The 25,680-nt window shown below is 41.5% G+C and overlaps 1 protein-coding gene across 1 annotated transcript; it reads left to right on the plus strand.

Annotated features, from left to right (window-relative positions):
* The first annotated feature begins 498 nt into the window (after nt 1-498).
* Nucleotides 499-25,650, plus strand: creb3 (cAMP responsive element binding protein 3). Its single transcript, XM_033031720.1, has 10 exons — nt 499-620; nt 8,884-9,012; nt 9,901-10,213; nt 10,654-10,766; nt 12,766-12,858; nt 15,928-16,034; nt 16,459-16,527; nt 17,882-17,966; nt 20,318-20,405; nt 22,817-25,650. The coding sequence occupies exons 2-10, from the start codon at nt 8,884-8,886 to the stop codon at nt 23,188-23,190; spliced, it is 1,371 nt and encodes a 456-aa protein (XP_032887611.1). The 5' UTR covers nt 499-620; the 3' UTR covers nt 23,191-25,650.
* Nucleotides 25,651-25,680: the final 30 nt, after the last annotated feature.

Raw genomic sequence — 25,680 nt, forward strand, 5'->3', positions numbered from 1 at the left:
CATGATCACATTGAATGGCGGTGCTGTCTCGAAGGGCTGAATGGCCTACTACTGCACCTATTGTCTATTGACCGCATAGTCTCCTGTAGTGTCCTAAAAAGTCGCCTAAGTGGGACAGGCTCTTAACTCCAGCATTTTGTGCCTATATTTAGTGCGATAAAGTCCAGTAAAGGGAATGACTCTTAACTTATTTTGCTTGCGGACTTGAACAATCTCTTGGTAACGTTTCTCTGTGTGTTTCAGCTGCGTTCCTGAAAGTGCCAGACATTAATGTTGCAATCTTTGGCACAAAGTTGGGAGCCGCCTGTCATGGAATTCCCCCTAGGTCGTGTTACGCGGCAGCGCCAACAACAGAGCGATTCAACCTTCTTGGGAGTCTCCACGATCGGAAACACATACAAGATGGGACCAATCCGTGAGAATCGGGGGCGGGAATTCGGGGAGGATTGAAACCTATAGGAACTGTGCGAGTTGCAGAGCTGGAGGGAGGAAGGGCGGTTCTGGTGGCGGACGTTGCGCGTTGTAGTCCCAAGCAGTCAGGCGGCGGCTGGAGCAGTCAGTGGAGGAGAGAGAACCAAACTACAACAGCCAAAGAGACACCTCGGTCGCCTGCAGTTCCGGTAACCTGATGTCATTTTTGTCTTTTTGGAGTCTGTTGTAGGCAGAGAAACAACAGCAGTCCGGTGTGTACAAGTACAACAAGCACAGCCATCAGCAAGGTAGGCAGCAGCAGCACGATGTTACACCCTTGCTTGTAGCAATGTTACACCCTTGCTTGTAACAATGTAACAGATGCATCGTTGTGCTTTGGTAAGCAGGGAGAAAGCCCGTAGATGTTGCTAACTCCTTCCATAACCTAACCTGATACGTGTCACCCCTGGCGGTGAAGGGTGGCCAGATTGTATGTGATCAACCCACTCAACGATCACTCTTAATTGATCACATTCAAATCAAATTACTTGATCTAAATCGTTCAAATAACGATCACTCCGTCATTTCACTGACACGTGATATTGAGTGGGAGGTTTAAAGTTTCATTTTAGAGTGGGTGACATTTGTTTGCGGGAGTCGTCTATTTCAATCCAGGGTACATCCTTTCTTGTAACATTGTCAAACGAATATGGAGACGATAAGCGTTAATTTGGTAAAAAGGTGCTCTTTGGTTTGTCCGAAACCTATTGGCCTCCCTCCCAGCACAGCGAGATGTCTGTCCGGGGATGTTGCTGACTGACCCATCCCAGACTGCAGGAGTACACAGGAGGAACTCGTTGAAGCTTGGTGCAGCCAACACCAAGGATCTACGGGGGGCGACCACAGTCTAGGGACCTGCTAATGGACATTGAGGGGCAGAGGCTGGTGGAGACACTCCTCAAACAAAGGAAGAGGTATCACCTCAGGGGCCCACATAGGTAGCAAGGGTGTTTTGTTTAAACACGGCTGTGTATGACACTAATGAATGTACAGACACTGAGAATGTCTGAAGAATTTTTCTACATTTTTAAAATTCTGAATAAGGTTTAGTTTAGGGAAAAATTATGGATTTAATCATGGATTTGAAATACTGTGAACTACAATGATTGATCTACAAGATGCACGCATCAAAACTTGCCACATGAGCTATGTAGCTAGCAATTGGTTTGAAAGTGTTAATTTCAGAAATACACTTATGTCAGGGTTTTCGTCTTAGAAATGTGGTTTATAGCATTCAGCAATGAGGTAATCTGATTGATCTTGTTGGAAATAACAATGTTTCCTCAGTCTTTGTGTGTTCACATCCTATCTCCTGTTTTGAGTAATGTAGTATGAATGACGTAATCTCTATGATTTGGTAATTTCAATATTGGAAATCCTATCATGGTTTATAAAAACAGTACTGATTAGGCACTGGATTCTTTATGATATCGACTTTTTAGCTGAATAGAAAATCAGCTTTTTGCATTTTAAGGATGTAGGTGCAGTATTTTATCAAAGTGAAGCCCAGAATTTTTATTTCCTTTGAATTTTTATGTTGTGTTGTTTGCCTTTTCTGCTTTCCTGGAGTAGTACTTAAAGCTATCTTTAAAATGATGTATTAATTGCTTAGCTGTAATGTATTTGTTCCTTTAGTCAAAATACTTAAGGACATTATGACATGACTCGAGACAGTGTTAGATATTGACCATTTAGCAGTAGAAGGATTTGGATCGCCGGGTAGAAGCCTGGGTCGGACGAAACGGCCGAAGGTGCCCGCGGTTGGGCACCACGGAGGCCGTGAAGTGAGCTCGGCAGCTCGCCCACTCGGCACCAGCTTAAGATTTTTAAACCTTAATAACTTTTAAAATATACCATCGATCGAAACAAAACTTGTTGCACTTGAGCACAGGATAATGACGAGTAAGGTGGTAAAAGATTGTAGCGCTATCAGGAACCATTTCCGCGCAAATAGAAAAACCATGCACACCGAAGAGCACAAGATTTAGTTATGTATAGGGATAGAAGATAGAAAGATAGATAATGGGGGTAGGGAAATGGGCAGGAAAAATGGAAATGCTGGAACTCATCCAGTCAAACACCATCATTGGAAAAAGGAGACCAGTTCATGCTTCGGGTCAATGACTCTTCCTCAGACCTGGGAAAGAATGGAGGGTTGTAGGTTTGGAAAGCAGAACTGAGGGGAAGACTGGGGTGCAGACCAAAAGACTGTATGGAATACTGGTTTTGGAAAACCAAAAACAAATGTTGTCCGTGACTTTAAGCATGAATAATCCATTTTATCCCCTCATTGCTTTTTCCTCTTCAATGTGTATTGAAAATAGCAAAATGTGTATGTTTGAAATGTGCAACACCTCGTCACTGCAAATCAGGAACTAGAGTGAAGGAACCCAGTGGGTTACACTGGTGATATTTTGGACACTGAAAAAGGTTCTATAAAGCTACAGCAGGATCCAAATCAACAGAAAAAATGGGCAGATGGAATGTAACTTGAGTGGAGCTGTGCATTTTGCAAGTTAAGCCAGGGCAGGACATGCACAATGATTAAAGATAGTCCGAGGGTCTACAATGAGATAGATAATAACTTGGCACTGCTCTCTTATTGTTGATAGAGTGGTTCAGTTGCCTGATAGCGGCTGGGAAGACACTGTCCCTGAATCTGGAGGTGTGCATTTTCACTCTAGGTCACGAGGTTCTCAATCTCAGTGCTTCTCAATCTCAGAAGCACTACCGAACTACATGTCACAGAAGCACTAAACGTTAGTGAGACCTCACCTGCAATATAGTGTGCAGTGTCGTTCGGTCGTTAGACTCGAGCAAGGATGTGACCAAGCCAGAGAGTGTGCAGAAAAAGTTTGCAAGGATGTTGCAGGGATTGGAGGGCTTGAGACAAGATAGGATCGGACTGATTTCCCTGGAGTAAAGAAGACTGAGGAGTGACGTTGTAGAGGTTTATAACATCCTAAGGGGCATACTGTAGATAATGTGAACTGCCGTAATCTTTTTCTACACTCAGTAGTGTTCACAGCTATCTATAAACAAAACTCCCATGCCACTCATGAGGTCCCCTGGGGTGAGATCCCTTCCCTTGTTTGAGAGCTGGCCCCGCCGGTCTCTGTTCCCCAATGTTCAGCAGCACAGGACACTAGACTGTGGTCCAACCCATAGAGCTTTCATGTTGGCTGCACAAAGCTTCAAGCCATCCCACGGCACATACTCCTACAGTCTGAATGAACCGGTTGGTAACATTTCCTGGTGGACATCTTGCTGTAATGGGAGACCAGGTTCTGGGCAGACCAAAGAGTGTCTTTCACTAAGTTAATGGTCTTCTAGCAGCAGCTCATAAGATCATGTGATAGGAGCAGAATTAGGCCACACGGCCCATCAAGTCTACTACTCCATTCAATCATGGCTGATATATCTCTCCCTGCTAACCCCATTTTCCTGCCACCTCCCCATAACCTCTGACACCCGATCTAGTCAAGAATCTATCTCTACCTTAAATATATCCACTGACTTGGCCTCCACAGCCTTCTGTGGCAATGAATTCCACTAATTCACCATCCTTGATTCCTGTCTCCAAATGTCTCCCTGAGAAAAGCCCGTGACACAGAGCATCCTCTTTCAGGACGCTGCTTGGGATGAACTGTGACATGGACCACAACATTTAAGAAACATTTAGAAAGGTAATGTATAGGATAGGTTTAGTGGGATATGGGACTAACGCAGGCATGTGGGATGAGTGTAGATGGAACATGTTGGTCAGTGTGGGCAAATTGTGCCGAAGTTCCACTGTGTCGCCATCTCCTGACACTCTTCAAACATCCACACTCTATGAAGATTGTGTCTGTCGTAAGAGTCTGGTACAGGAAGGATTTGAGTGGGAGGATCCCCTCTCACCATCAGCCAAGTGAGGCCTTGGTGCATTGTTGGTGGGTTATGACATTTAGCCAAACAATCTTGGCAGTCTGCTCAGGAACCACCCCACGGGATCCATCGAGTCCTTGACCTGCAGTGCTGCAGAATGTTCCGTGCTGACCACTGCCTGATGGACGTTTGGTCAAAGGTGTTGATCTGAAAAAACATTTCCACAAAGGACAGGTGGTGCACCAATGTCCAACTGACTGGCACATTGTGTGGCATCTGTGCAGGCCAACCTCCCCAGCACTAGAGACACGTAGAACCTCAGCACATAATGACACATGGTGCCCACTTGTCAATGTCCACAGATTATGTCCGCAGCCACACACAAAGATCTTGTGCATCGTGACCTGTGAGACCTGCTCCATGTAACTAGGAAAATGGAGACGGAAGAGCCAGTGGATGTAATGTACCTGGACTTTCAGAAAGCATTTGATAAGGTCCCACATAGGAGATTAGTGGGCAAAATTAGGGCACATTGTATTGGGGGTAGAGTGTTGACATGGATAGAGAAGTGGTTGGCAGACAGGAAACAAAGAGTAGGGATTAAAAGGTCCCTTTCAGAATGGCAGGCAGTGACGAGTGGGGTACCGCAAGGCTCGGTGCTGGGACTGCAGCTATTTACAATATACATCAATTATTGGGATGAAGGGATTCAAAGTAACATTAGCAAATTTGCAGATTACACAAAGCTGGTTGGCAGTGTGAACTGTGAGGAGGATGCTATGAGAATGCAGGGTGACTTGGACAGGTTGGGGGAGTGGGCAGATGCATGGCAGATTAAGTTTAATGTAGATAAATGTGAGTTTATCTCACAGAATGGTAAGTCTGTGGAATTCTCTACCTCAGAGGGCAGTGGAGGCAGGCTCTCTGGATGCTTTCAAGCGAGAGCTAGATAGGGCTCTTAAAAATAGCGGAGTCAGGGGATATGGGGAGAAGGCAGGAACGGGGTATTGATTGGGGATGATCAGCCATGATCACATTGAATGGCGTTGCTGGCTCGAAGGGCCGAATGGCCTACTGCACCTTTTGTCTAGGCTTGTTTCCATGCTATACAAATCTATGATTTTATGGCAATCAGCTTGTCCTCTGGCATTTATAACAATGAATGGCATACATTTGCTAAGCTACTTATTACTAAGAAGTATTCATGGTTTAGCAACTTTAGCTTATTCCCTTCTGAAGGAAAAACAGCACTTTATTCTTTAGATCTATTTTGGTGCAAGGAAACAAACCCGTTCTAGCCTATCCACTACCCTTCAATAAGGCGAAATGTAATTTTACCTAAGTGAGTGTAGTAATTTCCTGTGAGAATAAACCTGGGGTGTGGCAAGTGCTCTCAGAATTGCTGGAGATTATGAGTGTTTATCGTCAAGGGTATCGCATCTGAACCGGGCTGTGATTGGAAACTAAATATTCCAGGATTTTGTTGCTTCAGGTGTGATAGAATTGGAGGGGCAAGAGGTGGAGGTGTTGCATTGCTAGTCAGGGAAGATATTACAGCAGTGCTTTGGCAGGATAGATTGGAGGGCTCATCTAGGGAGGCTATTTGGGTGGAACTGAGAAGTGGGAAAGGTGTAGCAACACTTATAGGGGTGTATTATAGACCGCCAAATGGGGAACGAGAATTGGAAGAGCAAATATGTAAGGAGATAGCAGATATTAGTAGTAAGCACAAGGTAGTGATTGTGGGAGATTTCAACTTTCCACACATAGACTGGGGAACACATTCTGTAAATGGGCTGGATGGGTTGGAGTTTGTAAAATGTGTGCAGGATAGTTTTTTGCAGCAATACATAGAGGTACCTACTAGAGGAGGGGCAGTGCTGGACCTCCTGTTAGGAAATGAGACGGGACAGGTAGCGGAGGTATGCGTTGGGGAGCACTTCGGGTCCAGTGATCACAATACCATTAGTTTCAATATAATTATGGAGAAGGTCAGAACTGGACCTAGGGTTGAGATTTTTGATTGGAGAAAGGCTAACTTTGATGAGATGCGAGATGATTTAAAAGGAGTGGACTGGGACATTTTGTTTTATGGGAAAGATGTAGAAGAGAAATGGTGGACATTTAAAGGGGACATTTTAAGAGTACAGAATCTTTATGTTCCTGTTCGGTTGAAAGGAAACAGTAAAAATTGGAAAGAGCCCTGGTTTTCAAGGGAAATTGGACATCTTGTTCGGAAAAAGAGGGAGATCTACAATAATTATAGGCAGCATGAAGTAAATGAGGTGCTTGTGGAGTATAAGGAATGTAAAAAGAATCTTAAGAAAGAAATTAGAAAAGCTAAAAGAAGATATGAGGTTGCTTTGGCAAGTAAGGTGAAAGTAAATCCAAAGGGTTTCTACAGCTATATTAATAGCAAAAGGATAACGAGGGATAAAATTGGTCCATTGGAGAAACAGAGTGGGCAGCTATCTGCAGAGCCAAAAGAGATGGGGGAAATATTGAACAATTTCTTTTCTTCGGTATTCTCCAAGGAGAAGGATATTGAATTATGTGAGGTAAGGGAAACGAGTAGAGTAGTTATGGATACTATGAGTTTCAAAGTAAAAGAAGTACTGACACTTTTGAAAAATATAAAAGTGGATAAGTCTCCAGGTCCTGACAGGATGTTCCCTAGGACATTGAGGGAAGTTAGTGTAGAAATAGCCGGGGCTATGACAGAAATATTTCAAATGTCATTAGAAACGGGAATAGATTGGCGTACTGCGCATGTTGTTCCATTGTTTAAAAAGGGTTCTAAGAGTAAACCTAGCAATTATAGACCTGTTAGTTTGACTTCAGTGGTGGGCAAATTAATGGAAAAGATACTTAGAGATAATATATATAAGCATCTGGATAAACAGGGTCTGATTAGGAACAGTCAACATGGATTTGTGCCTGGAAGGTCATGTTTGACTAATCTTCTTGAATTTTTTGAAGAGGTTACTAGGGAAATTGACGAGGGTAAAGCAGTGGATGTTGTCTATATGGACTTTAGTAAGGCCTTTGACAAGGTTCCTCATGGAAGGTTGGTTAAGAAGGTTAAACAGTTGGGTATAAATGCAGGAATAGCAAGATGGATTCAACAGTGGCTGAATGGGAGAAGCCAGAGGGTAATGGTGGATGGCTGTTTGTCGGGTTGGAGGCAGGTGACTAGTGGGGTGCCTCAGGGATCTGTGTTGGGTCCTTTGTTGTTTGTCATGTACATCAATGATCTGGATGAAGGGGTGGTAAATTGGATTAGTAAGTATGCAGATGATACCAAGATAGGGGGTGTTGTGGATAGTGAAGAGGATTTCCAAAGTCTACAGAGTGATTTAGGCCATTTGGAAAAATGGGCTGAAAGATGGCAGATGGAGTTTAATGCTGATAAATGTGAGGTGTTACACCTTGGCAGGACAAATCAAAATAGGACGTACATGATAAATGGTAGGGAATTGAAGAATACAGTTGAACAGAGGGATCTGGGAATAACCGTGCATAGCTCCTTGAAGGTGGAATCTCATATAGATAGGGTGGTAAAGAAAGCTTTTGGTATGCTAGCCTTTATAAATCAGAGCATTGTATAGAAGCTGGGATGTAATGTTAAAATTGTACAAGGCATTGGTGAGACCAAATCTGGAGTATGGTGTACAATTTTGGTCGCCCAATTATAGGAAGGATGTCAACAAAATAGAGAGAGTACAGAGGAGATTTACTAGAATGTTGCCTGGGTTTCAACAACTAAGTTACAGAGATAGGTTGAATAAGTTAGGTCTTTATTCTCTGGAGCGCAGAAGGTTAAGGGGGGACTTGATAGAGGTCTTTAAAATGATGAGAGGGATAGACAGAGTTGATGTGATCAAGCTTTTCCCTTTGAGAATAGGGAAGATTCAAACAAGAGGACATGACTTCAGAATTAAGGGACAGAAGTTTAGGGGTAACATGAGGGGGAACTTCTTTACTCAGTGAGTGGTAGCGGTGTGGAATGAGCTTCCAGTGGAAGTGGTGGCGGCAGGTTCGTTGGTATCATTTAAAAATAAATTGGATAGGCATATGGATGAGAAGGGAATGGAGGGTTATGGTATGAGTGCAGGCAGGTGGGACTAAGGGAAAAAAGTTGTTCGGCACGGACTTGTAGGGCCGAGATGGCCTGTTTCCGTGCTGTAATTGTTATATGGTTATATGGTTATAACCAGAACAATTAAATTCCTACCTGCCCCAGCTTTACTGGCTTATTCAATGCAACAACAGCAATAAATATGCAATAAATGATCCGTTTTTCGGATGCAGTGCAATATTGGGATGTGCTTTCAAATATTCCATAAAATTCAGCTTGGATAGTATCCTGAATGAGAAGGCTGAACTTGCTGTAATGCAATGGCTAAGGTTCAAGAGTGTCTGGTTAGCATGCCACAAAAGCTTTTCACTGTACCTCGGTACACATGACAATAAACTAAACTCAAACTCACCCCAGCACTTCATGTCAGTTTAATCTTTTTAAAAAACATTTTTCTTCCCCTGCAGATGTCTCGTGACCTTGATGAAAACGAGCTGCTGGAGTTGTTGTTTCAGCAGCAGCCTGGTTTACTTCCAAGTGAGGAGCTCAATGATGGGATTGAGTTATTGAAGGATTGGGGTCTGTGTGAGCATGATGTAAGTACCAAATTCCTTTTACTCCCCATCTTCCTCTAAACTGTTGTCATTTAATATTTGACTGAATGCTTGTGTGCAAAGCGATTATTGAGTTTATGCAAAGGTGCACTCTCAACTTCACACACCATCCCACACAAACCTAATATCATAATCAAAGCATCTTTGATCCTCTAAATCTGCAGGAGGATAAATTCAGTTTCTTACAATCTTTAAAAAAAAAAAAAAAAAAAGAAACATAGCCCCTTTCCATGCTGGTTCCTTGGATGAGGTGGGAATGTTGCTGGTAGCTCATTGACAATACTTCTCACCTCACATTTCACTAGGATAGCTTATAACCCAATGTTGACCCAATGAATGTTGAATTTACTAATTTATAAAAAAATGCTAACTCACCTTTTTGCATATTTTTTCTCCTTTTGGTTTGTTTAATGGGCAGCGCACTTGCGTAACAGGTACATCTGCCGCCTCACAGCACCAGAGAATCAAGTTCAATCCAGAACTCGGGTGCTATCTACATGGAGTTTGTACATTCTCCCTGTAACCACGTTGGATTCCTCCGGTTGCTTTGGTTTCCTCCTACATCCCTAAGATACATGGGGTTGTAGGTTAATTAACCTCTAGAAATTGTCCCCAGTCTGTAGGGAGTGAATGAGAAAGTAGGATAAGATTGTACTAGTGTGAATGGGTGATCGATCATTGGCATGGGCCCAGTAGGCCAAAGGGCCTGTTTCCATGCTGTATTCCGTCATTAATTCAATTAGGTAATATGTAGGAAAACAGCTCATTTCTCCTCTTCTTCCCTCTGGCCTGTCAGTACTTGCATATATTCAATCAAATGATACTCTGGTGAACGCTTCCACTTTCTGACATCATCTCCTGTATGTGCAGATGCTGAATGACCACAACACAGTGGATTTCTTCAACTCCATCATTAGTTCTCTTGAAGATGAGACTGCGATCCCAATGTCCTTGTCTCCACCAGGCAGTGACAGTGGAATATCTGAAGATAACAACAACTGTACCCATGAGGATAGCCCATCAGGCAGCGATGTCGCACTCTCTGAAAGTTTGTCGTTTTTTGAAGTTGTAAATTCTGATCATAACTACTCGCTTACCCAGAACTCACAGCGTGATGTCAATTGTTTGTACAGTGTAAAAACTGAGACACCTTCAATGGAAAGGGACATCGCAATTGTTTTAGGTTAGTACCTGCAGTGTTTCCTATGTCGTAGATATTCACCTGTATATTTCTAAGCCATTGGCTTCTACTTTTGGATCCTTTGTGATATACTTTAGTATTGTGAATGGTTAAATAGACAATCTATTTTAGTAATGATATCCACAAACAAATCATTTAAAAATATGGCCATGACCGAGTTGTGTTATATTTGTAATTTCCTTCCTGATGTCTCCTCTTTAATATATGATCCCCCCCAATGTTGAGGAGGATCTTGTGGCAATAGGAACTTGATAGGATGGTCTTCTAAAAAATTTAATTGGGCATGTATTTGTGTATATATGCGCAAAAGCTCTTTGCCCGTATCAGTTTACTGGGATTTTTAAATATGCAACAATCATACTTTAAAATATTTTGATTCTTCATAGTTAAGAGAGATTATTTTTTAAACTTTTTTTAAAAAGACTGGGAGCCTGAATTTTTGACTGAAAATCCTCAAGTTGTTCATGTGGAGAAAAGTGCTGGCCTTGTAGCCCTCACCATTGAAGACCTCCAACAACACAGTAAAACAAATCAAGTAAGTGTTTATCCATCGTATTAATCCACATAAAATAGAGAAATAATTTATTGTATCTGTAGCGAGGTTTTATGTTAGGAATATTGTAATTTAAGGAACCTTGCAGAAATAAGGTGCTTTTGTTTCTTTTCCCTGTTTCGATGCTTCCCCCTAATCTTACACAGCAAATGATCCAGCTCATAAAGCTCTCCTGAAAGGAGTTCAAGGCAGCTTTATACAACTGTGGGGTCGTGTTGAAACACCCTGTGATTGCCAGTCCATTGTTTGCAATGGTAGCAAAACTTTAAGTTGTTGCATTGGAAATCCTGGACTGGTGCAAGAGCAGGAATATCAAATCTCATCATGCCCTTGGGGAATTTAAAATCAGTTAATTAAATAGATTTTGGAATGAAAAATAATGATGACCATGAAACGATTAGATTGCTGTAAAAATCCATCAATGTCCTTTGGAAAGGCAACCTGTTGCTCTGGCGTGGTCTGGTTTATATATGACCTCAGATAGCCTTGATGTGATTGACTTTTACCTGCCCTCAGGCATTAAATACTGACCTTGCAAGCCAACCCTGTATTATGTGAAGGAGTGAAGAGGTATTTTAATGTTGCTTGCTCTGAATGAGTAAGTCTTCACTTCCATCATCCCCACCCAGATGAGATGCAGATATCCATCGTCATGTATTGTCAATACAGAATTAGAATTAGAATTTCCTTTATTGTCATTCAGACCTTACGGTCTGAACAAAATTTCGTGCCTGCAGTCGTACATACAATAATACAATAATAAACACAAATTAACATCTACCACAGTGAGTCCTCCAAGCACCTCCTCACTGTGGTGGAGGCAAAAATCTTAGGGCTGCTGTCTCTTCCCTCCTCTTCTCCCTCTGCGCTGAGGCGATACCCCACCGGGCGATGGTACAAACAGTCCCGCGGCTCACCGAACCCCGCAAACAGGCCGGCTCAAACACCGCGGCCCGGGGTGGTCGAAGCTGCCGCCCTCCAGTCCAGCATACGCAGCCGCTGGCCCGCGGCTGAACCCCGGACTCAGGTCACCGCCGCCAGAACGCCGTCCCAGCCACCGGAGCACCGTTCCAGCCCCGAGCCGGATCGCCCTCACGCGAGTGTGTTCCTCCCTCGAGCTGGGCCGCCCCGACGGGAGCGCCGTACCTCCCTCGAGCTGGGCCGCCCCAACGGGAGCGCCATTCCACCCTCGGGCTGGGCCGCTCCGACGGGAGCGCCACAGCCCCTCACGGGAGCGCCGTTCCAGCCCCGAGCCGGACCGCCCTCACGGAAGCGAGCCCAGGGCAAGTCCTGACTGGCTCTGCCTCCGGAGTCTCGAGGTCGCCAGCTCCGCCATTAGGCCTCAGCGCAGACGGAGGCAGAGAAGGGGGATACGACAAAAAAGTCGCATTCCCCCGAAGGGAGAGACAGCAAGCCCCGTTTCAACCCCCCCCCCACCCCCCCACATAAACACAACCTAAAAACCAAAAACTTAACTAGACAAAACGAAAAAAACAACACAAAAAAGTAAAAACAAACAGACTGCAGGCGAGCCGCTGCTGCCAGGGCAGCGCCGTCACTTCCGAACTGTGTGTTGTATCAGCAGTACACAAAAACAGAAGGCATTCTTCTCATTTTAAATACATGCATCTTTAGAGTAAAATACACTGCTTTGCCAGTGCATCCCAGGCTACCTGCTTTCACACTAAGGCCGTCTCACTGTCCTGACTTAGTGGGAAAAGGAACATAAAATGGTCATGTGGCCTTGCCATTCACTTGAGTGGTATCTCAGCCTTTTGGTTTTCTAACATATATTTACAAGCCTTTGCAGTTTGCACTAGCTTGTACTGCAGTCCTCCATGTCATCCCTCACCCTCTGTTTATTGGAAATGGTGATGTGTTGTATTTGTATTTTAAGTTGTGCTTTTGTTCATCAAAATGGCTTGATCAGTGCCGGACAGATATGTGATTTCTTATTATTTGTTTTTTTTTTATCCCCCAGCTTTGCTTTGATGAACTGGTTCTGACTGATGAAGAAAAAAGGCTTCTATCCAAAGACGGAGTGCAGCTGCCAACTTGTCTTCCCCTGACAAAGGTCACTGAGTCATAGAGTCATAGAGTGATACAGTGTGGAATCAGGCCCTTCGGCCATTCTTGCTCACATCGGGCAACATGTCCTAGCTACACTAATCCCACCTGCCAGCTTTTGGTCCATATCCCTCCAAACCTGTCCTATCCATGTACCTCTCTAACTGTTTCTTAAACGTTGGGATAGTCCCAGCCTCAACTACCTTCTCAGGCAGCTTGTTCCATACACCCACCACCTAGCACTAGCACCTAGCAAAGTCCAGCACTTTGTTATATTCTAATAATAGAGAATGTGGAATAAAAATCTCTTTTGCATTGGTATATTCATACCATAAAGTTCTGCTATTATAATTCCTTGGAACAGGAGCAAACCCTTGGCTGATGATGTACATGCCATCTCTGATCTTATTTATACTGCACATCCACCTACATGTGGTCAATATCCCTCAATTCCATGCCAATTCATGTGTCCATCTAAATGGCTATTACATTTTGCTATTGTATTTGCTTCTTCCACTTCTCCAGGCAACATATTCCAGGCACCTACCACTCTCTGTGTGTAAAAGAAGAACATGCCGTATAAATGTTCTAGTAAACTTTCCCCCTCTCACCTTAAACCTGTTCCTTCTTGTTTTTGACATTTCCATCCTGTGAAAAGGTTCTGACTACCTACCTCGTCTTTGCCTCTTATTTTATATACTCTTATCAGGTTATCCCTCAACCTGCAATGCTTCAGAAAAAAACAATCCAAGTATGTCCAACCACTCTTTTAGCGTTCTGATCCTATACAGAAGAACTTTTATTCAGCTGTAATGTGACTTCCCAATTTTATACTCTGCAACCCGACCGACGAAAACCAGCATATTTTTTAACCGCCCTATCAATATGTGTACATGCTACAAAGGGTCCTGCCATTAACTGCCTACTTTCCTCCTACATTTGACCTGCCAGAGTGCAACACCACTTATTTGTCCTGATTAATCTCCATCTACCGTTTCTTAACATATTTGAATCAGCAAATCTTATACACTTCCATCTTTTATGAAATGAATCATTGATATGATGTCTAAACCTCTGAGTGCCATTCATACTGCTTGAAGCGTTACAATTTAATTCTGCTTTGGTGACATCTCTATAGCCTACATTTAATACAGTCGATAAATTATGTGTTTTTTTTAATTCCCAAACCACTTAATATTTGAGAAGGGGTAAATATGAAACCAAAATGGACCAATTTTGATTGGACCAAGGAAGATTGGAATACTGGGAGAGATTGTGTTTTGCGGCAGCAGTGTTTTGGGACAGTGGAGTTTAATGCAGATCGGTGAAGATAAGTTACATTTTGGGAAGTCAAACCAAGGCAGGATCTTCACAATAAATGTGAGGGCCCTGGGGAGTATTCTAGAGCAGAGGGAACTAATAGGGCAGGTACATAGTTCCATTAAAGTGGCATCACAGGTAGATAAGATGGTCTAGAAGGCTTTTGGTACATTGAACTTCATCAGTCAGGGAATTGAATATAAAAGTTGGGATAGACACAATATGCTGGAGTAACTCAACGAGACAGGCAACATCTCTCAATAGAAGGAATGGTTGATGTTTCGGGTTCTTCAGACCTAGAGAAACGCAGGGGGAGAGGCATCATCTCTGGATCGAAGGAATGGATGATGTTTCAGGTCGAGAACTTTCTTCAGACTTGGAGTAACTCAGCGGGACAGGCAGCATCTCTGGATAGGAATGGGTAATGTTTTGGGTGGAGACCTTTCTTCAGACCGGCATCTGCAGTTTCTTCCTACACATAGAAGTTGGGATGTAATGTTATCGTTTTACAGCACATTGGTGCTGGCATCAGGTATTTGGAGTATTGTGTTCAAAAGGGAACTGCAGATGCTGGAATATCGAAGGTACACAAAATTGCTGGGGAAACTCAGCGGGTGCAGCAGCATCTATGGAGCGAAGGAAATGGGTGACGTTTCGGGCCGAAACCCTTCTTCAGACTGATGGGGGGTGGGGAAAGAAAAAGAATCATTTGGAGTATTGTGTTCAGTTTTGGCCAACCTGCTATAGAATGTTCTTAAATTAGAAAGAGTGCAGAAATGTTTATGAGGATGGTGCCAGGACCTGAAGGCCTGAGCTATAGGTAGAGGTTGAGCAGGCTAGGACTTTATTCCTTGGAGCGCAGGAAGATGAATGGTGACCTTATAAAGGCGTACAAGATCATGTGGGGAATAGATAATTAAATGCACAGAGCGTGTTAAAGGGGAAATGATTAATAGGAACCTTAGTGGCAATTTTTTCACACAGAAGTCAGTGGATATATGGAAGAATCTGCCAGAGGAGGTTGTTGAGGCAGATACTAAAGCAACATTAATAATAATTTAGACAGGTACATGGACAGGAAATTTTAGAGGGATATGGCAGTGTTTATACAATGGGTTATAGACTGCCCAGGTGGTGGTGTTCCTCCAGTTTCATGTGTACTCCTTTTAGGCTGAACTTTTTGTTTCTTTGTATGTTCTTGGGATGGGAATGTTCCTCCCAATGTCAGCACTTATAGCCCATTTCTAATTGCCTGAATGGACGAGGCATATAAAAACCAAACCGGGTAAAAGATGGCAGATTTCCTTCACTAAAGGACATTAATAAACCAAATTAGTTTTTCACAACAGTAAGCTGGTTTTATGGTTATTATGATTAACACTTGCTTTTTTAAATTCCATTTCCATTGAATGATTTAGCAGCCAAGTTGAAGTTCATACTCCCCTCTCCAGGATGCCTAGATACAAGTACAGTAACTTAAATATTATTCCATTGGACTATTTTTGCCAAATAACATCAGTCAAAATTACAAGGAACTCCCTCTATTTTGGCAATTCACTTCCTGTCTTCAGCTATTTCAAGTAACAGATAATTCCAACATTTTCTCATCTTACCGTAATTATTAGGTGAAACAAGCATGTAAATTTGCTGGTACACAAAATTGCTGGGGAAACTCAGCGGGTGCAGCAGCATCTATGGAGACAGCTTGTAAATTTGCTGTCTCTTTTCTAAAACTTGCATTAAATTCTCATTGTAGTCAGAAGAACGAGCATTGAAAAGAATCAGAAGGAAGATTCGGAACAAACAGTCTGCTCAAGAAAGTCGCAAGAAGAAGAGGAATTACATTGATGGACTGGAGAGTAGGTAAGGTCACAAGTCTTTCCCAAATATTTTGTTTTTATACGACCCTTTTTTAAGTAAATCTTACCTTTTTGCCTTGCCCATTTTAAACATCTATAAATTTATCCAAATAAAGTTTCATACCTACGTACAATTGATTATTACTATGATTTGCTACAATAAAATCCAGAACTTGGGTTGTGGAACATTCTGGAACATTTGCTTGTGTTCCGTGTTGCATAACTCCTGCACTTCATTCCCCATGTTGTTATAATGTGTTACAAAAGTAAATACTGTGGTTAAAATATTTGCCATTTCTTGGAAAATTATTTATATTTAGTTGTTATTTTTCCTGGAACAGATTTCCTGTTTCTGATTGCAAGCTTGCATTGCAAATATCTTATCAGCTGTGGATTTTCTAACACTACTGTTGTGTTTTGTGTTGCAGGGTTGTAGCATGCACTGTCCAAAACCAAGAATTGCAGAGGAAGGTGCAACATCTTGAGAGTCAAAATATGTATGTATATCCCTTTGATAAAATGTAATGCATTGATGTACTTGTAGATACCATCTATTTGTTGGTAGACACAAAATGCTGGAGTCGGGCAGCATCTCTGGAGAGAAGGAATGGGTGACGTTTCGGGTCAAGACCCTTCTCCATCTATTTGTTTATGTTTTAAATTCACGTTGAAATTCTGAATCCTAACAATAGGTGAACAGCAAAATATAAATGATCCACATCATTTGTCTCCACTACTCGATGAGAAGTTTTGATATATTAAAAAGAAGAACGTAGCAATAATTGGTAATGAATGTTTCATGTGAAATTAGAGTTGGCGAAATTTTAAAGGATTTCTAATGAGGTTGTACACTTTCTGAAATCACTTCTATGGAACATTTTTGCTCCCACGTCTATTTTTATTTTGTTTCTCTGGAGATGGCACTCACAGTGGACCTACTGAGTAGCATATTGACTGCAGAAAAACTTAATTGCAGCTTTAATATAACCCATACTGAGTTACGAAGCATTAATCAACAACTAGTGGCAACAAGGTAATGCAGATGCTGGTTTATAATAAAAGACAAAAAAGGTTGGAGTAACTCAGCGGGTCAGGCAGCGTTTCTGGTGAACATGGATAGGTGATTTTAGTTTAGTTTAGTTTAGAGATACAGCGAGGAAACAGGCTCTTCGGCCTACCGGGTCCGCTCAGACCAGTGGTCCCGGCACATCAACACTATCCTACACCACCCACTAGGGACAATTTTTACATTTACCAAGCCAATTAACGTACAAACCTGGACGTCTTTGGAGTGTGGGAGGAAACCGAAGATCTCGGTGAAAACCCACGCAGGTCACGGGGAGAACGTACAAATTCCTTGTAGACAGCACCCGTAGTCAGGGCCAAACCCGGGTCTCCGGCGCTGCTATCGCTGTAAGGCAGCAACTCTACCGCTGGGCCATTGTGTTGTGACCCTTCTTCAGAATAACTGGTTTCCAAGTTCCTATCTTATCGCTCTCACTCGGGTCACTGAATTTATGCAAGGAGATAGTTTGATTATTGAATTAGACCATTTTAAAATCCAAAAATAAACAATTATCTAAATTTGAACATCATGCACAAACATATATACTAACTTGTCTCGTGGAATATTTCACAGTATTGTTGGTTTGTGTCTACTTTCCTACGAATATTCAAGCTATTTAGAAAATAAGATGATGGATCCAAATACATATCCAAATGATCAAAAATACAGCTTAATCATGAGTTAATGGAATTTTAAGTCTGATGTATTATCTCTACATTCAGTTTCTTGAGCTACATTGTGCAGAAAAAGATGTCAAAGTTAATTTTCAGTTTATGTAATCATAGGTCTCTAATTGAACAACTGAGGAAGCTGCAAGCATTGGTCAAACAAACCACTACCAAAACTGCTAACATCAGTACCTGCATAATGGTAAGAATCAATAGTTAGACTATGCATGGAGCATGGTTAGGCTGGGATTAATCAGTACTTTGTTGTGTCAGATTTTAACTGTATTCTCAGATAAGAGTAAGTGAATATTATATTTTTTTATACGTGGTATGATTTGCATCAAGATTTATCCAAAGTCTTTGCACAATTAATTATTCTAGAAACTTAATTACGACAATTCCTACAGTTTCCTCTAAATAACGGTCAGGAAACTGTTTTAATTGTAGAGGGAGAACCACTGAACTGCACAATTGCAGAACTCACTACTCTTTAGGTAGACCTGTGAATTTTTACAGGACAGTAATGGCGTAAGGGCAGCACTGTGATGCCGCGGTAGTGTTGCTGCCTTGCAGCGCCGGAGCCCCGGGTTTGATCTTGACTATTGGTTCTGTCTGTAAGGAGTTTGTACGTTCTCCCCGTGACCGCGTGTGTTTTCTCCGAGATCTTTGGTTTCCTCCCACACTCCAAAGACGTACAGACATGTAGGATAATTGGCTTGGCGTATGTGTAAATTGTCCCTAGTGTGTGTAGGATAGTGGTAATGTGCGGGGGTCGCTGGTCGGTGCGGACACAGTGGGCCGTAGGGCCTGTTTCCTCGCTGTATCTCTAAACTACAAAAAAAAGTAATAGGTGCACATAACTGGGTCCCAGAGGAAGTGGTTGAAAGCCGATACAAGACCAATGTTTAATAGGCAATTAGACAGATACATGAACAAGCAGAGAACAGAGAGGTGTGGACCACGAGCAAACTAGTGGTATTAGTTCTATTGGCATCATGGTTGGGGTGGACCTAGTGTAGTAGTTCTGCATTGTAGTATTGCATCAGAATATGAACTTGAGCCCGCAGCCTTCATTTACTAAATCGCCCATGAATGTCACTGATTTTGTTTCCTGTTTGTGTAATATGATCTCATCCAGTCATTTTCTGGAGTGTGGTGAAGAGTATGAATGTAACATGATGTTACAATAGGAAATCCATTATAATGATCTCATCCCATAACATTCCAATGATCCTGTGTACAAGGGTTCATTAAAGATGGGATCGTGCATCACTGTGTGGCTGCCCTCACATTCGCTTTACTTATGGATACCTCTGACATGAAGTATAGAGTCGCAGTCGCACATTGTAGAAACAGGCCCTTCGGCCCAACTTGCCCACACCGACCAATATGTCCCATCTACACCAGTCCCACCTTCCTGCATTTGGCCCATACCCCTCTAAACCTGTCCTATTCATGTACTGTAGCTGTCATCTATAATGTCATCTATTCGAAGATGAAGCAGCTGACACCTGAAACTGTGACATTACACTTGAGCTGGTTCGTTGTTACAGAGAAGAAAATTGAAGTGGAAAATAATTCTGTAAATTATTTTATTAATTTTTCTTGGTTTGGTTAAAATTCTCCCTGTCCTCTGCAAAATTGGGGAAAACATTCAATAGACTTGGGGGTTGTTTCAATTCCAGCCCCTCCACCTCTTGTGCAAAGTGGCTGCGGCTACAGTAGAGGCACAACATGGTGGCTCAGAATCACCTTCTCAAGAATAATTAGGGATGGGCAATTAGCAATGGTTCCACCAGTGAACCCAGATCCTAAATATGAAGATATTTAGTTTAGTTTAGAGATACAGCGCGGAAACAGGCCCTTCGGCCCCCCGAGTCCACTCCGACTAGCAATCCTCGCACATTGACACAATGCCTACACACACTAGGGACAATCTACACTTATACCAAGTATACAAACCCAAGCCAATTAACCTACAAACCTGGACGTCTTTGGAGTGTGGGAGGAAACTGAAGATCATGGAGAAAAGCTATGCGGTCACAGGGAGAACGTACAAGCTGCTTGTAGACAGTACCCGTAGTTGGGATCGAACCCGGGTTTCCAGCGCTGCAAACGCTGTAAGGCAGCAAGTCTTTTTAAAAGACTGAGTATATTTTTATGTGTAGGAAGGAACTGCAGATGCTGGTTTAAACTGCAGATAGACACAAAAAGCTGGAGCAACTCAGCGGGTCAGGCAGCATCTTTGGAGAAAAGGGATAGGTGATGTTTCTGATCAAGACCCTTATTTAGACTCTTCAGTCTGAAGAAGGGTCTCAACGTGAAATGTCACCTATTCCTTTTCTCCAGAGATGCTGTCTGATCCGCTGAGTTACTCCAGCTTTTTGCGTATATTTTATGTTGTCCTTCCTCCATTGCTTGACCAAGATATTGCCATATTTAGATTGCTCATGGATGGGTATTAATGTGTCAATGTACAGCTGTTCATTTTATCTAAGTTGGTTATAAGTGAATGAGACATGCAATCAACTTAATTACGTCTTTTTCTTCTAGGTCTTTCTACTGTCATTTACACTTATAATTTTCCCAAGTATCAACCCATTTGGTGGAAAACTAAAATCCCAGGAAGAGTCATATAGTGGTGAGAAAAAATGTCTTCATGTTTGGTTGCAAAGCACGACTGAATACTGGTAAAGGTTCCATGCCATTTTCTAAAATAAAAGGGCAAAATCAGAGACGTGTGGTATCCATGATTCACAAATGCCTAGTACGCATGTAGGGCACGTATTTAAGAAAATCAAATTGCTGCTCTGCCTGGATACTAAGCAGCATATCTTCTTTGTACACTTAAAGGAGCCGGTACACATGATTAGTAAACGTAAGTGTCACGTGGCCAGAAAAGGAAATCAGATATTGAACTTTTTGGAGGTGCTAGTACGCCATACTGGCACGTACTGTCACAAAGTAACCCCTGCCGGGTAGGAATGTGGAGTTCAGTTATACTTAGATCGAGAAAGCGACGAGAGGCCGATTGGCCTATTCATATTTTGAATCGCGTGTTTGCATTAAATTGACTTAAAATTCTTCCATTTTAATAGTTCAGAGAATGTTTACCAGACTAATAGTAAACTTAGGTGGGTGGTCTTATGAGGAATGTTTGACAGGTTATAGTTGTAACCTGTTGAACGGTAGTGTGTGAGGGCATTTAATTGAAACGTGTAATATTTTGAGAGGTCTTGATAATTGCCCATTTTTTCCTTTCGGGGATTTGTGAGCCTTTGTAACTTTTTTACGCAAAGGCTGGTGAAAGTGGAGACTTTATTTATTTTTATCACAGAAGTAAGAAGATGGGTGACACTTTGCAGTGGATAGATGAGAAGACAGGGTTGAAGTTACAATCAGATCAGCCATGATCTTATTAAATGGCAGAGCACATTTTGGGGCCCAGATGGCCTGCTCCAGTTCTTAATGTGTATTTGTTCTTTTGAAATTGACTTTGATTTTGTCCTCTTATGCAGTTAACACAATGGTCATTTATTTAATGCATTGCTGCTTAACTTCTTCAAGGTATATCATTCTTGCTTTTAAATTAGGGAATGTTAACCTTCTAAACAGCATTATTTAAGAATCGGTAATAAAGTTATACCATGTAAAACTGGAAATACTTGTGTTCTGCAAGTGCTGAGTAGCATGGAATGTTGCAGTGCATGCTGGTTAACTTGTGCCTTTGGCTATGAACAGCAACACCACCATCCATTTTAGACACGATAGAACTTTATTTATCCCAGGAGGGAAATTGATCTGCCAACGGTCATAACACACAAAATACTCGAAACATGAAATTAAAGTGACGAGTGGAAAAGATTGGGGATGTGCAAAGATTGGTGAAGGGGAGTCAGTCTACCCCACGACAGAAGGGGGAGGAGTTATACAATTAGATAGCCACACCTATGCAAACTGATCATTGTACACTGGTTAGAAAATCCGTAACCAGTACACAAAGTAATTTTGTTGCTACTTTCTTAGTGTAATAAACCATACATTTAGCGTAGCTCTTGATCAAAGATGAAAGAGAAGGAGGATATTTTAAATGCTGTGATCTCAGGAAACCCATTTTAGAATGACACCAACTAAATCAATGCCACTATCAGGACATGCTTGGCTCTGATTTAGTAAATAAGTCATACTACAGAATTGTGTTGACAAGAGATTGAATTGTAAATATTTGAGCAGGAATGGATATGTGCAGTTCTGATCACATTGTGCAGGGAAGGCATATTCTCTTTCGGAAATGAGTAATGAGCTATGGATAATTTAAAGGTAAAGTGGACTTGTTTTACTTGGGGGGGGGGGGGGGGGAACAGTGATATCCAAATTTGACGTTTTCAGAATTATGAAGGAAATTGACACAATTGATGCAGACTGGTTGCTTCCTCTGGAAAAGGGTTCAAATACCAGGAAACATAATGTTTACTATTAACAATCTAGCAGTAAGATGAACAACTGCTGGTTTAGCATTGTAAATTGGGAAATATTATTCTAGTTTTCATTAGCCTGATATAACCTATCAATTAACTTATCGAGCTCTGAGGATATGTTTGCACGTTTATATTAACCTCTGTCAACGAACTAGCGAGAATTACTTTGCTTTTCTCAATGCTAATCAACCCCTGTAAGATGCTGAGTGCTAGACTTTCAGCACGAGTTAATAAATTGGCCTTAGATGATGTCCTGTTGTCTAAGATAAGCCAATTATTCAAAGTTGCTCCTTGGCAATCGTTCAAACCTCTACCCCATTATAGACATTGGACTTTGCCTATGGAACAGATGTGCAACAAAGCTGAGAATTATATTCTGCATCCTCCATCTTCCCCATTGCTTTATCTAGTGTACTTGTGTTTGATTTGATTGTATTTATATATGGTATAACTGATGTGATTGGATAGCATGCAAAACAAAGCTTTTCATTGTACATTGGAATAATAAAGATAAACCTAAAACTACACATTCAGTTTCATGAATAATGATGCCCGTTTCTTTTCCCTTTGATAGTAGTTTCCAGGAGTTTACTTGAAAGTAAGTCATCCCATCCACGCTTGGTGCCAAGCGCCCATAATCGAGATGCTGATCAGGAGAATCGTGGATTAGATCAGGAGGCTCCTGAATTGTTAATGTCAACAAGTCTGAACCGCACACCCGAGGCTTCAGAGTTGGGAAAGGCAGAATCCACTTCAACTTTAAATAGCAACTCCTCTTCAGATGTGGGTGGAGTAGTAAAACCGGATGTCCAGGGCGAAGTAAGCCTAGCTCCCCAAAGCAAAGAGGACGACTATAGCATTTCATCGTCACCAGTGAATAAGCCAAACTGGACAGAGCACACTGCAACAGTGATAATAAAAACACATCCAAGGTCCGATGAAATGTAACTGATATACAGGAAGTTTCCTGCCTATGAATCATGAATTGAACATCACATGTTTTTTTGATATTGCAGAGCTATGCAACCACATATACTTTCCATTGCTTGGGTACTGTATAGGTTTGTAGTTTGAGGTTTTATTTTCTTTCGTTGGTAAAAGAGGTCTGGTGTTACATGTGGAAGTGGATTGTTGTAAAGTATTCATTTTTCTACAATTTCATAACGTATATTCAAATTTTTTTGCATTGGGAAACAAAAAATCATATTAGAGGCTCCAATAATTCAACACTCCAGAATCAGCGTGGATTTAAAAGTTTGTCTAATTTTTGCTGAGCACTGTTCAAATGTAACGACTTCTCTATATAATACTCCCTGGAATTTTCCCCTTCGCGTTCTTCTGAAATTTTTTTTTTTCCAAAATCAATAGTTAGTGGATTGTTTGAAGGGTCTGATTGCCTTTTTTGTGTACAACTCTGATGCATGTCCCAATACTTCTGTACCACGTCTCCTCCTAACTCATTCTGGGACTGAGACCCACTGATGTATTTGTAGCAAATTGTTACAGCTGGGAATTTAGACTTGTTTGAAACTTATCCACATAATATAATTTGTTTTCTTTCATCCTTCGTATTTGGGCCTTTTTTGTTATTTCTCTTCCCTGTTTGACTTGGATCCTGAGAAATCAAGAAGGTGTGAGTCCAGAAATGGCTTTCTCCCTTTCATTGAGACGTTTTTCACCTTGCTTTCATGTGCTCTGATGACCGATGGTCTATTTTGTTTTGGCATCTAAAATTCTTTCTCTTTGTAGCACCGTTTGTTTTCCAATGATAGTTCCAACCTGTATTGAAAAGCAAGGGCACATTTATACTAACTAGTGAATAGGTGGTTAATTGATTAGGGAAGTAATAACAAGAGTAATACATTCTTCTCCTCAATGCTGTTCTACCATTCATACAACTTATTTCTGATGAATATTGGGACTCCATTTACCTGTCTTAGTACCATAGTTTATTACAGATACTTAAATCTCTGCCACTGTTTTCAGATTTGCAATTGACATTGCTTCAAGAGCCTTTTAGGGTAGATTTCTACTTCCTTAAGTGTGAACACTCCGTCTCCTGCCGGCTGTTGTAATTGTTGTCTTAACAGAAAGGGGAGTTGCTTGTAATTTTAAAGTGTTTTATGTAGTCTCATTGCGATGGTAGAGTTTATGTGGGCCTTCAAATTACAGCTTCTTAATTTGGATGCACTTTAAAGTTTCAGTTGCCTACAGCTGAAGATCTTGCTTGACATTCTCCGCTAATGAATAATGGAAGAATAACACAGCTGGCAGTCTTCAATACTGCAATGTATCTTCAATACTTCAAAATGTCCATATTCTTATTGACTGACACATCTCCAATCCTTGTTTTTCCCCACTGCACCAAAAGCTGCTCATCAGACAGCTTTGTAACTGAATATTATTAACTCTTTTTTTCCCCCTTTCATTAACTTTTAATACAGCAAGATTAGCAAAATAATTTTTCAAGTTGCAGAGTTATCAGGTGGTTAGTTGCACAGAGTGTAGGACAAAACTATTGTGGGATGTATTTAGATTTGGAAGAGATCGGGATGTTGTAACTGATAATACCCATATTTGTAGAAGTATCAAGCTCAACCCCCCCCCCCCCCCCCCACCTCCCCAAAATCACAGGACAGAAATGGTTTGGGAGGGCTATACCTTCATTGGTTGAAAGAGTTGAGCATGTGCAGATATAAAGGAAATATTCAAAGCATCCGACCTAAATCCTTGATGGCAGCTATTCAATATGTAGATACATGAATAACTACTAAACCTGACGTTTATATATGATGCTGTATACAAATGCACCATACTGGCATTGGAATACTGAATTTTCAAAGGCTTATTGAATCGCCACTGATTAAATAGAAGCAGTAAATGGCTCAATATCTTAACCAGGTATTCAATGTCTGCCTGTTAGAAAGTGATGTTATAGCAGTCTTGTCACCAGTTGGACAAGGTTCTTTAATATTTTACATGTAGCATTTTAATTATTGATTATGAAATTATAGCTATTTCATGTCACTCCATGCTTCCCATTCCGACACCGGATAGTGTAGCACTTTAAACTGCTTGAATGTTGCATAATATTAACTATTACATGTCGAAATGTATGTAGACATCGTGGAATGTCATTGGTCGAATTAAAAAGATCATTTATCCTTCTCTTGTTTATCTGGTTTTCTGTTCAACGTTGTAAACTAATTGGCATTTTGGACTTTGCGTAGCCCTACTGTACTGACACTTTGCTACAGTTGTATTAATACCTGCCTGTAAACTTTATTCAGCCAACTATATACTGACATTTGAAACACACTTGCGTGGTACACTGGTTCCCCCAGTTGGTGAGACTCGCATATACGTATGTGTGTGTATAAACTGAAATATATATATTTTCTGATCATATTCCTAGTAAGTCTTTTGGGGTATTAAATA

Source organism: Amblyraja radiata, chromosome 1 (genome assembly GCF_010909765.2).
Source record: "Amblyraja radiata isolate CabotCenter1 chromosome 1, sAmbRad1.1.pri, whole genome shotgun sequence".
Lineage (NCBI taxonomy): Eukaryota > Metazoa > Chordata > Chondrichthyes > Rajiformes > Rajidae > Amblyraja > Amblyraja radiata.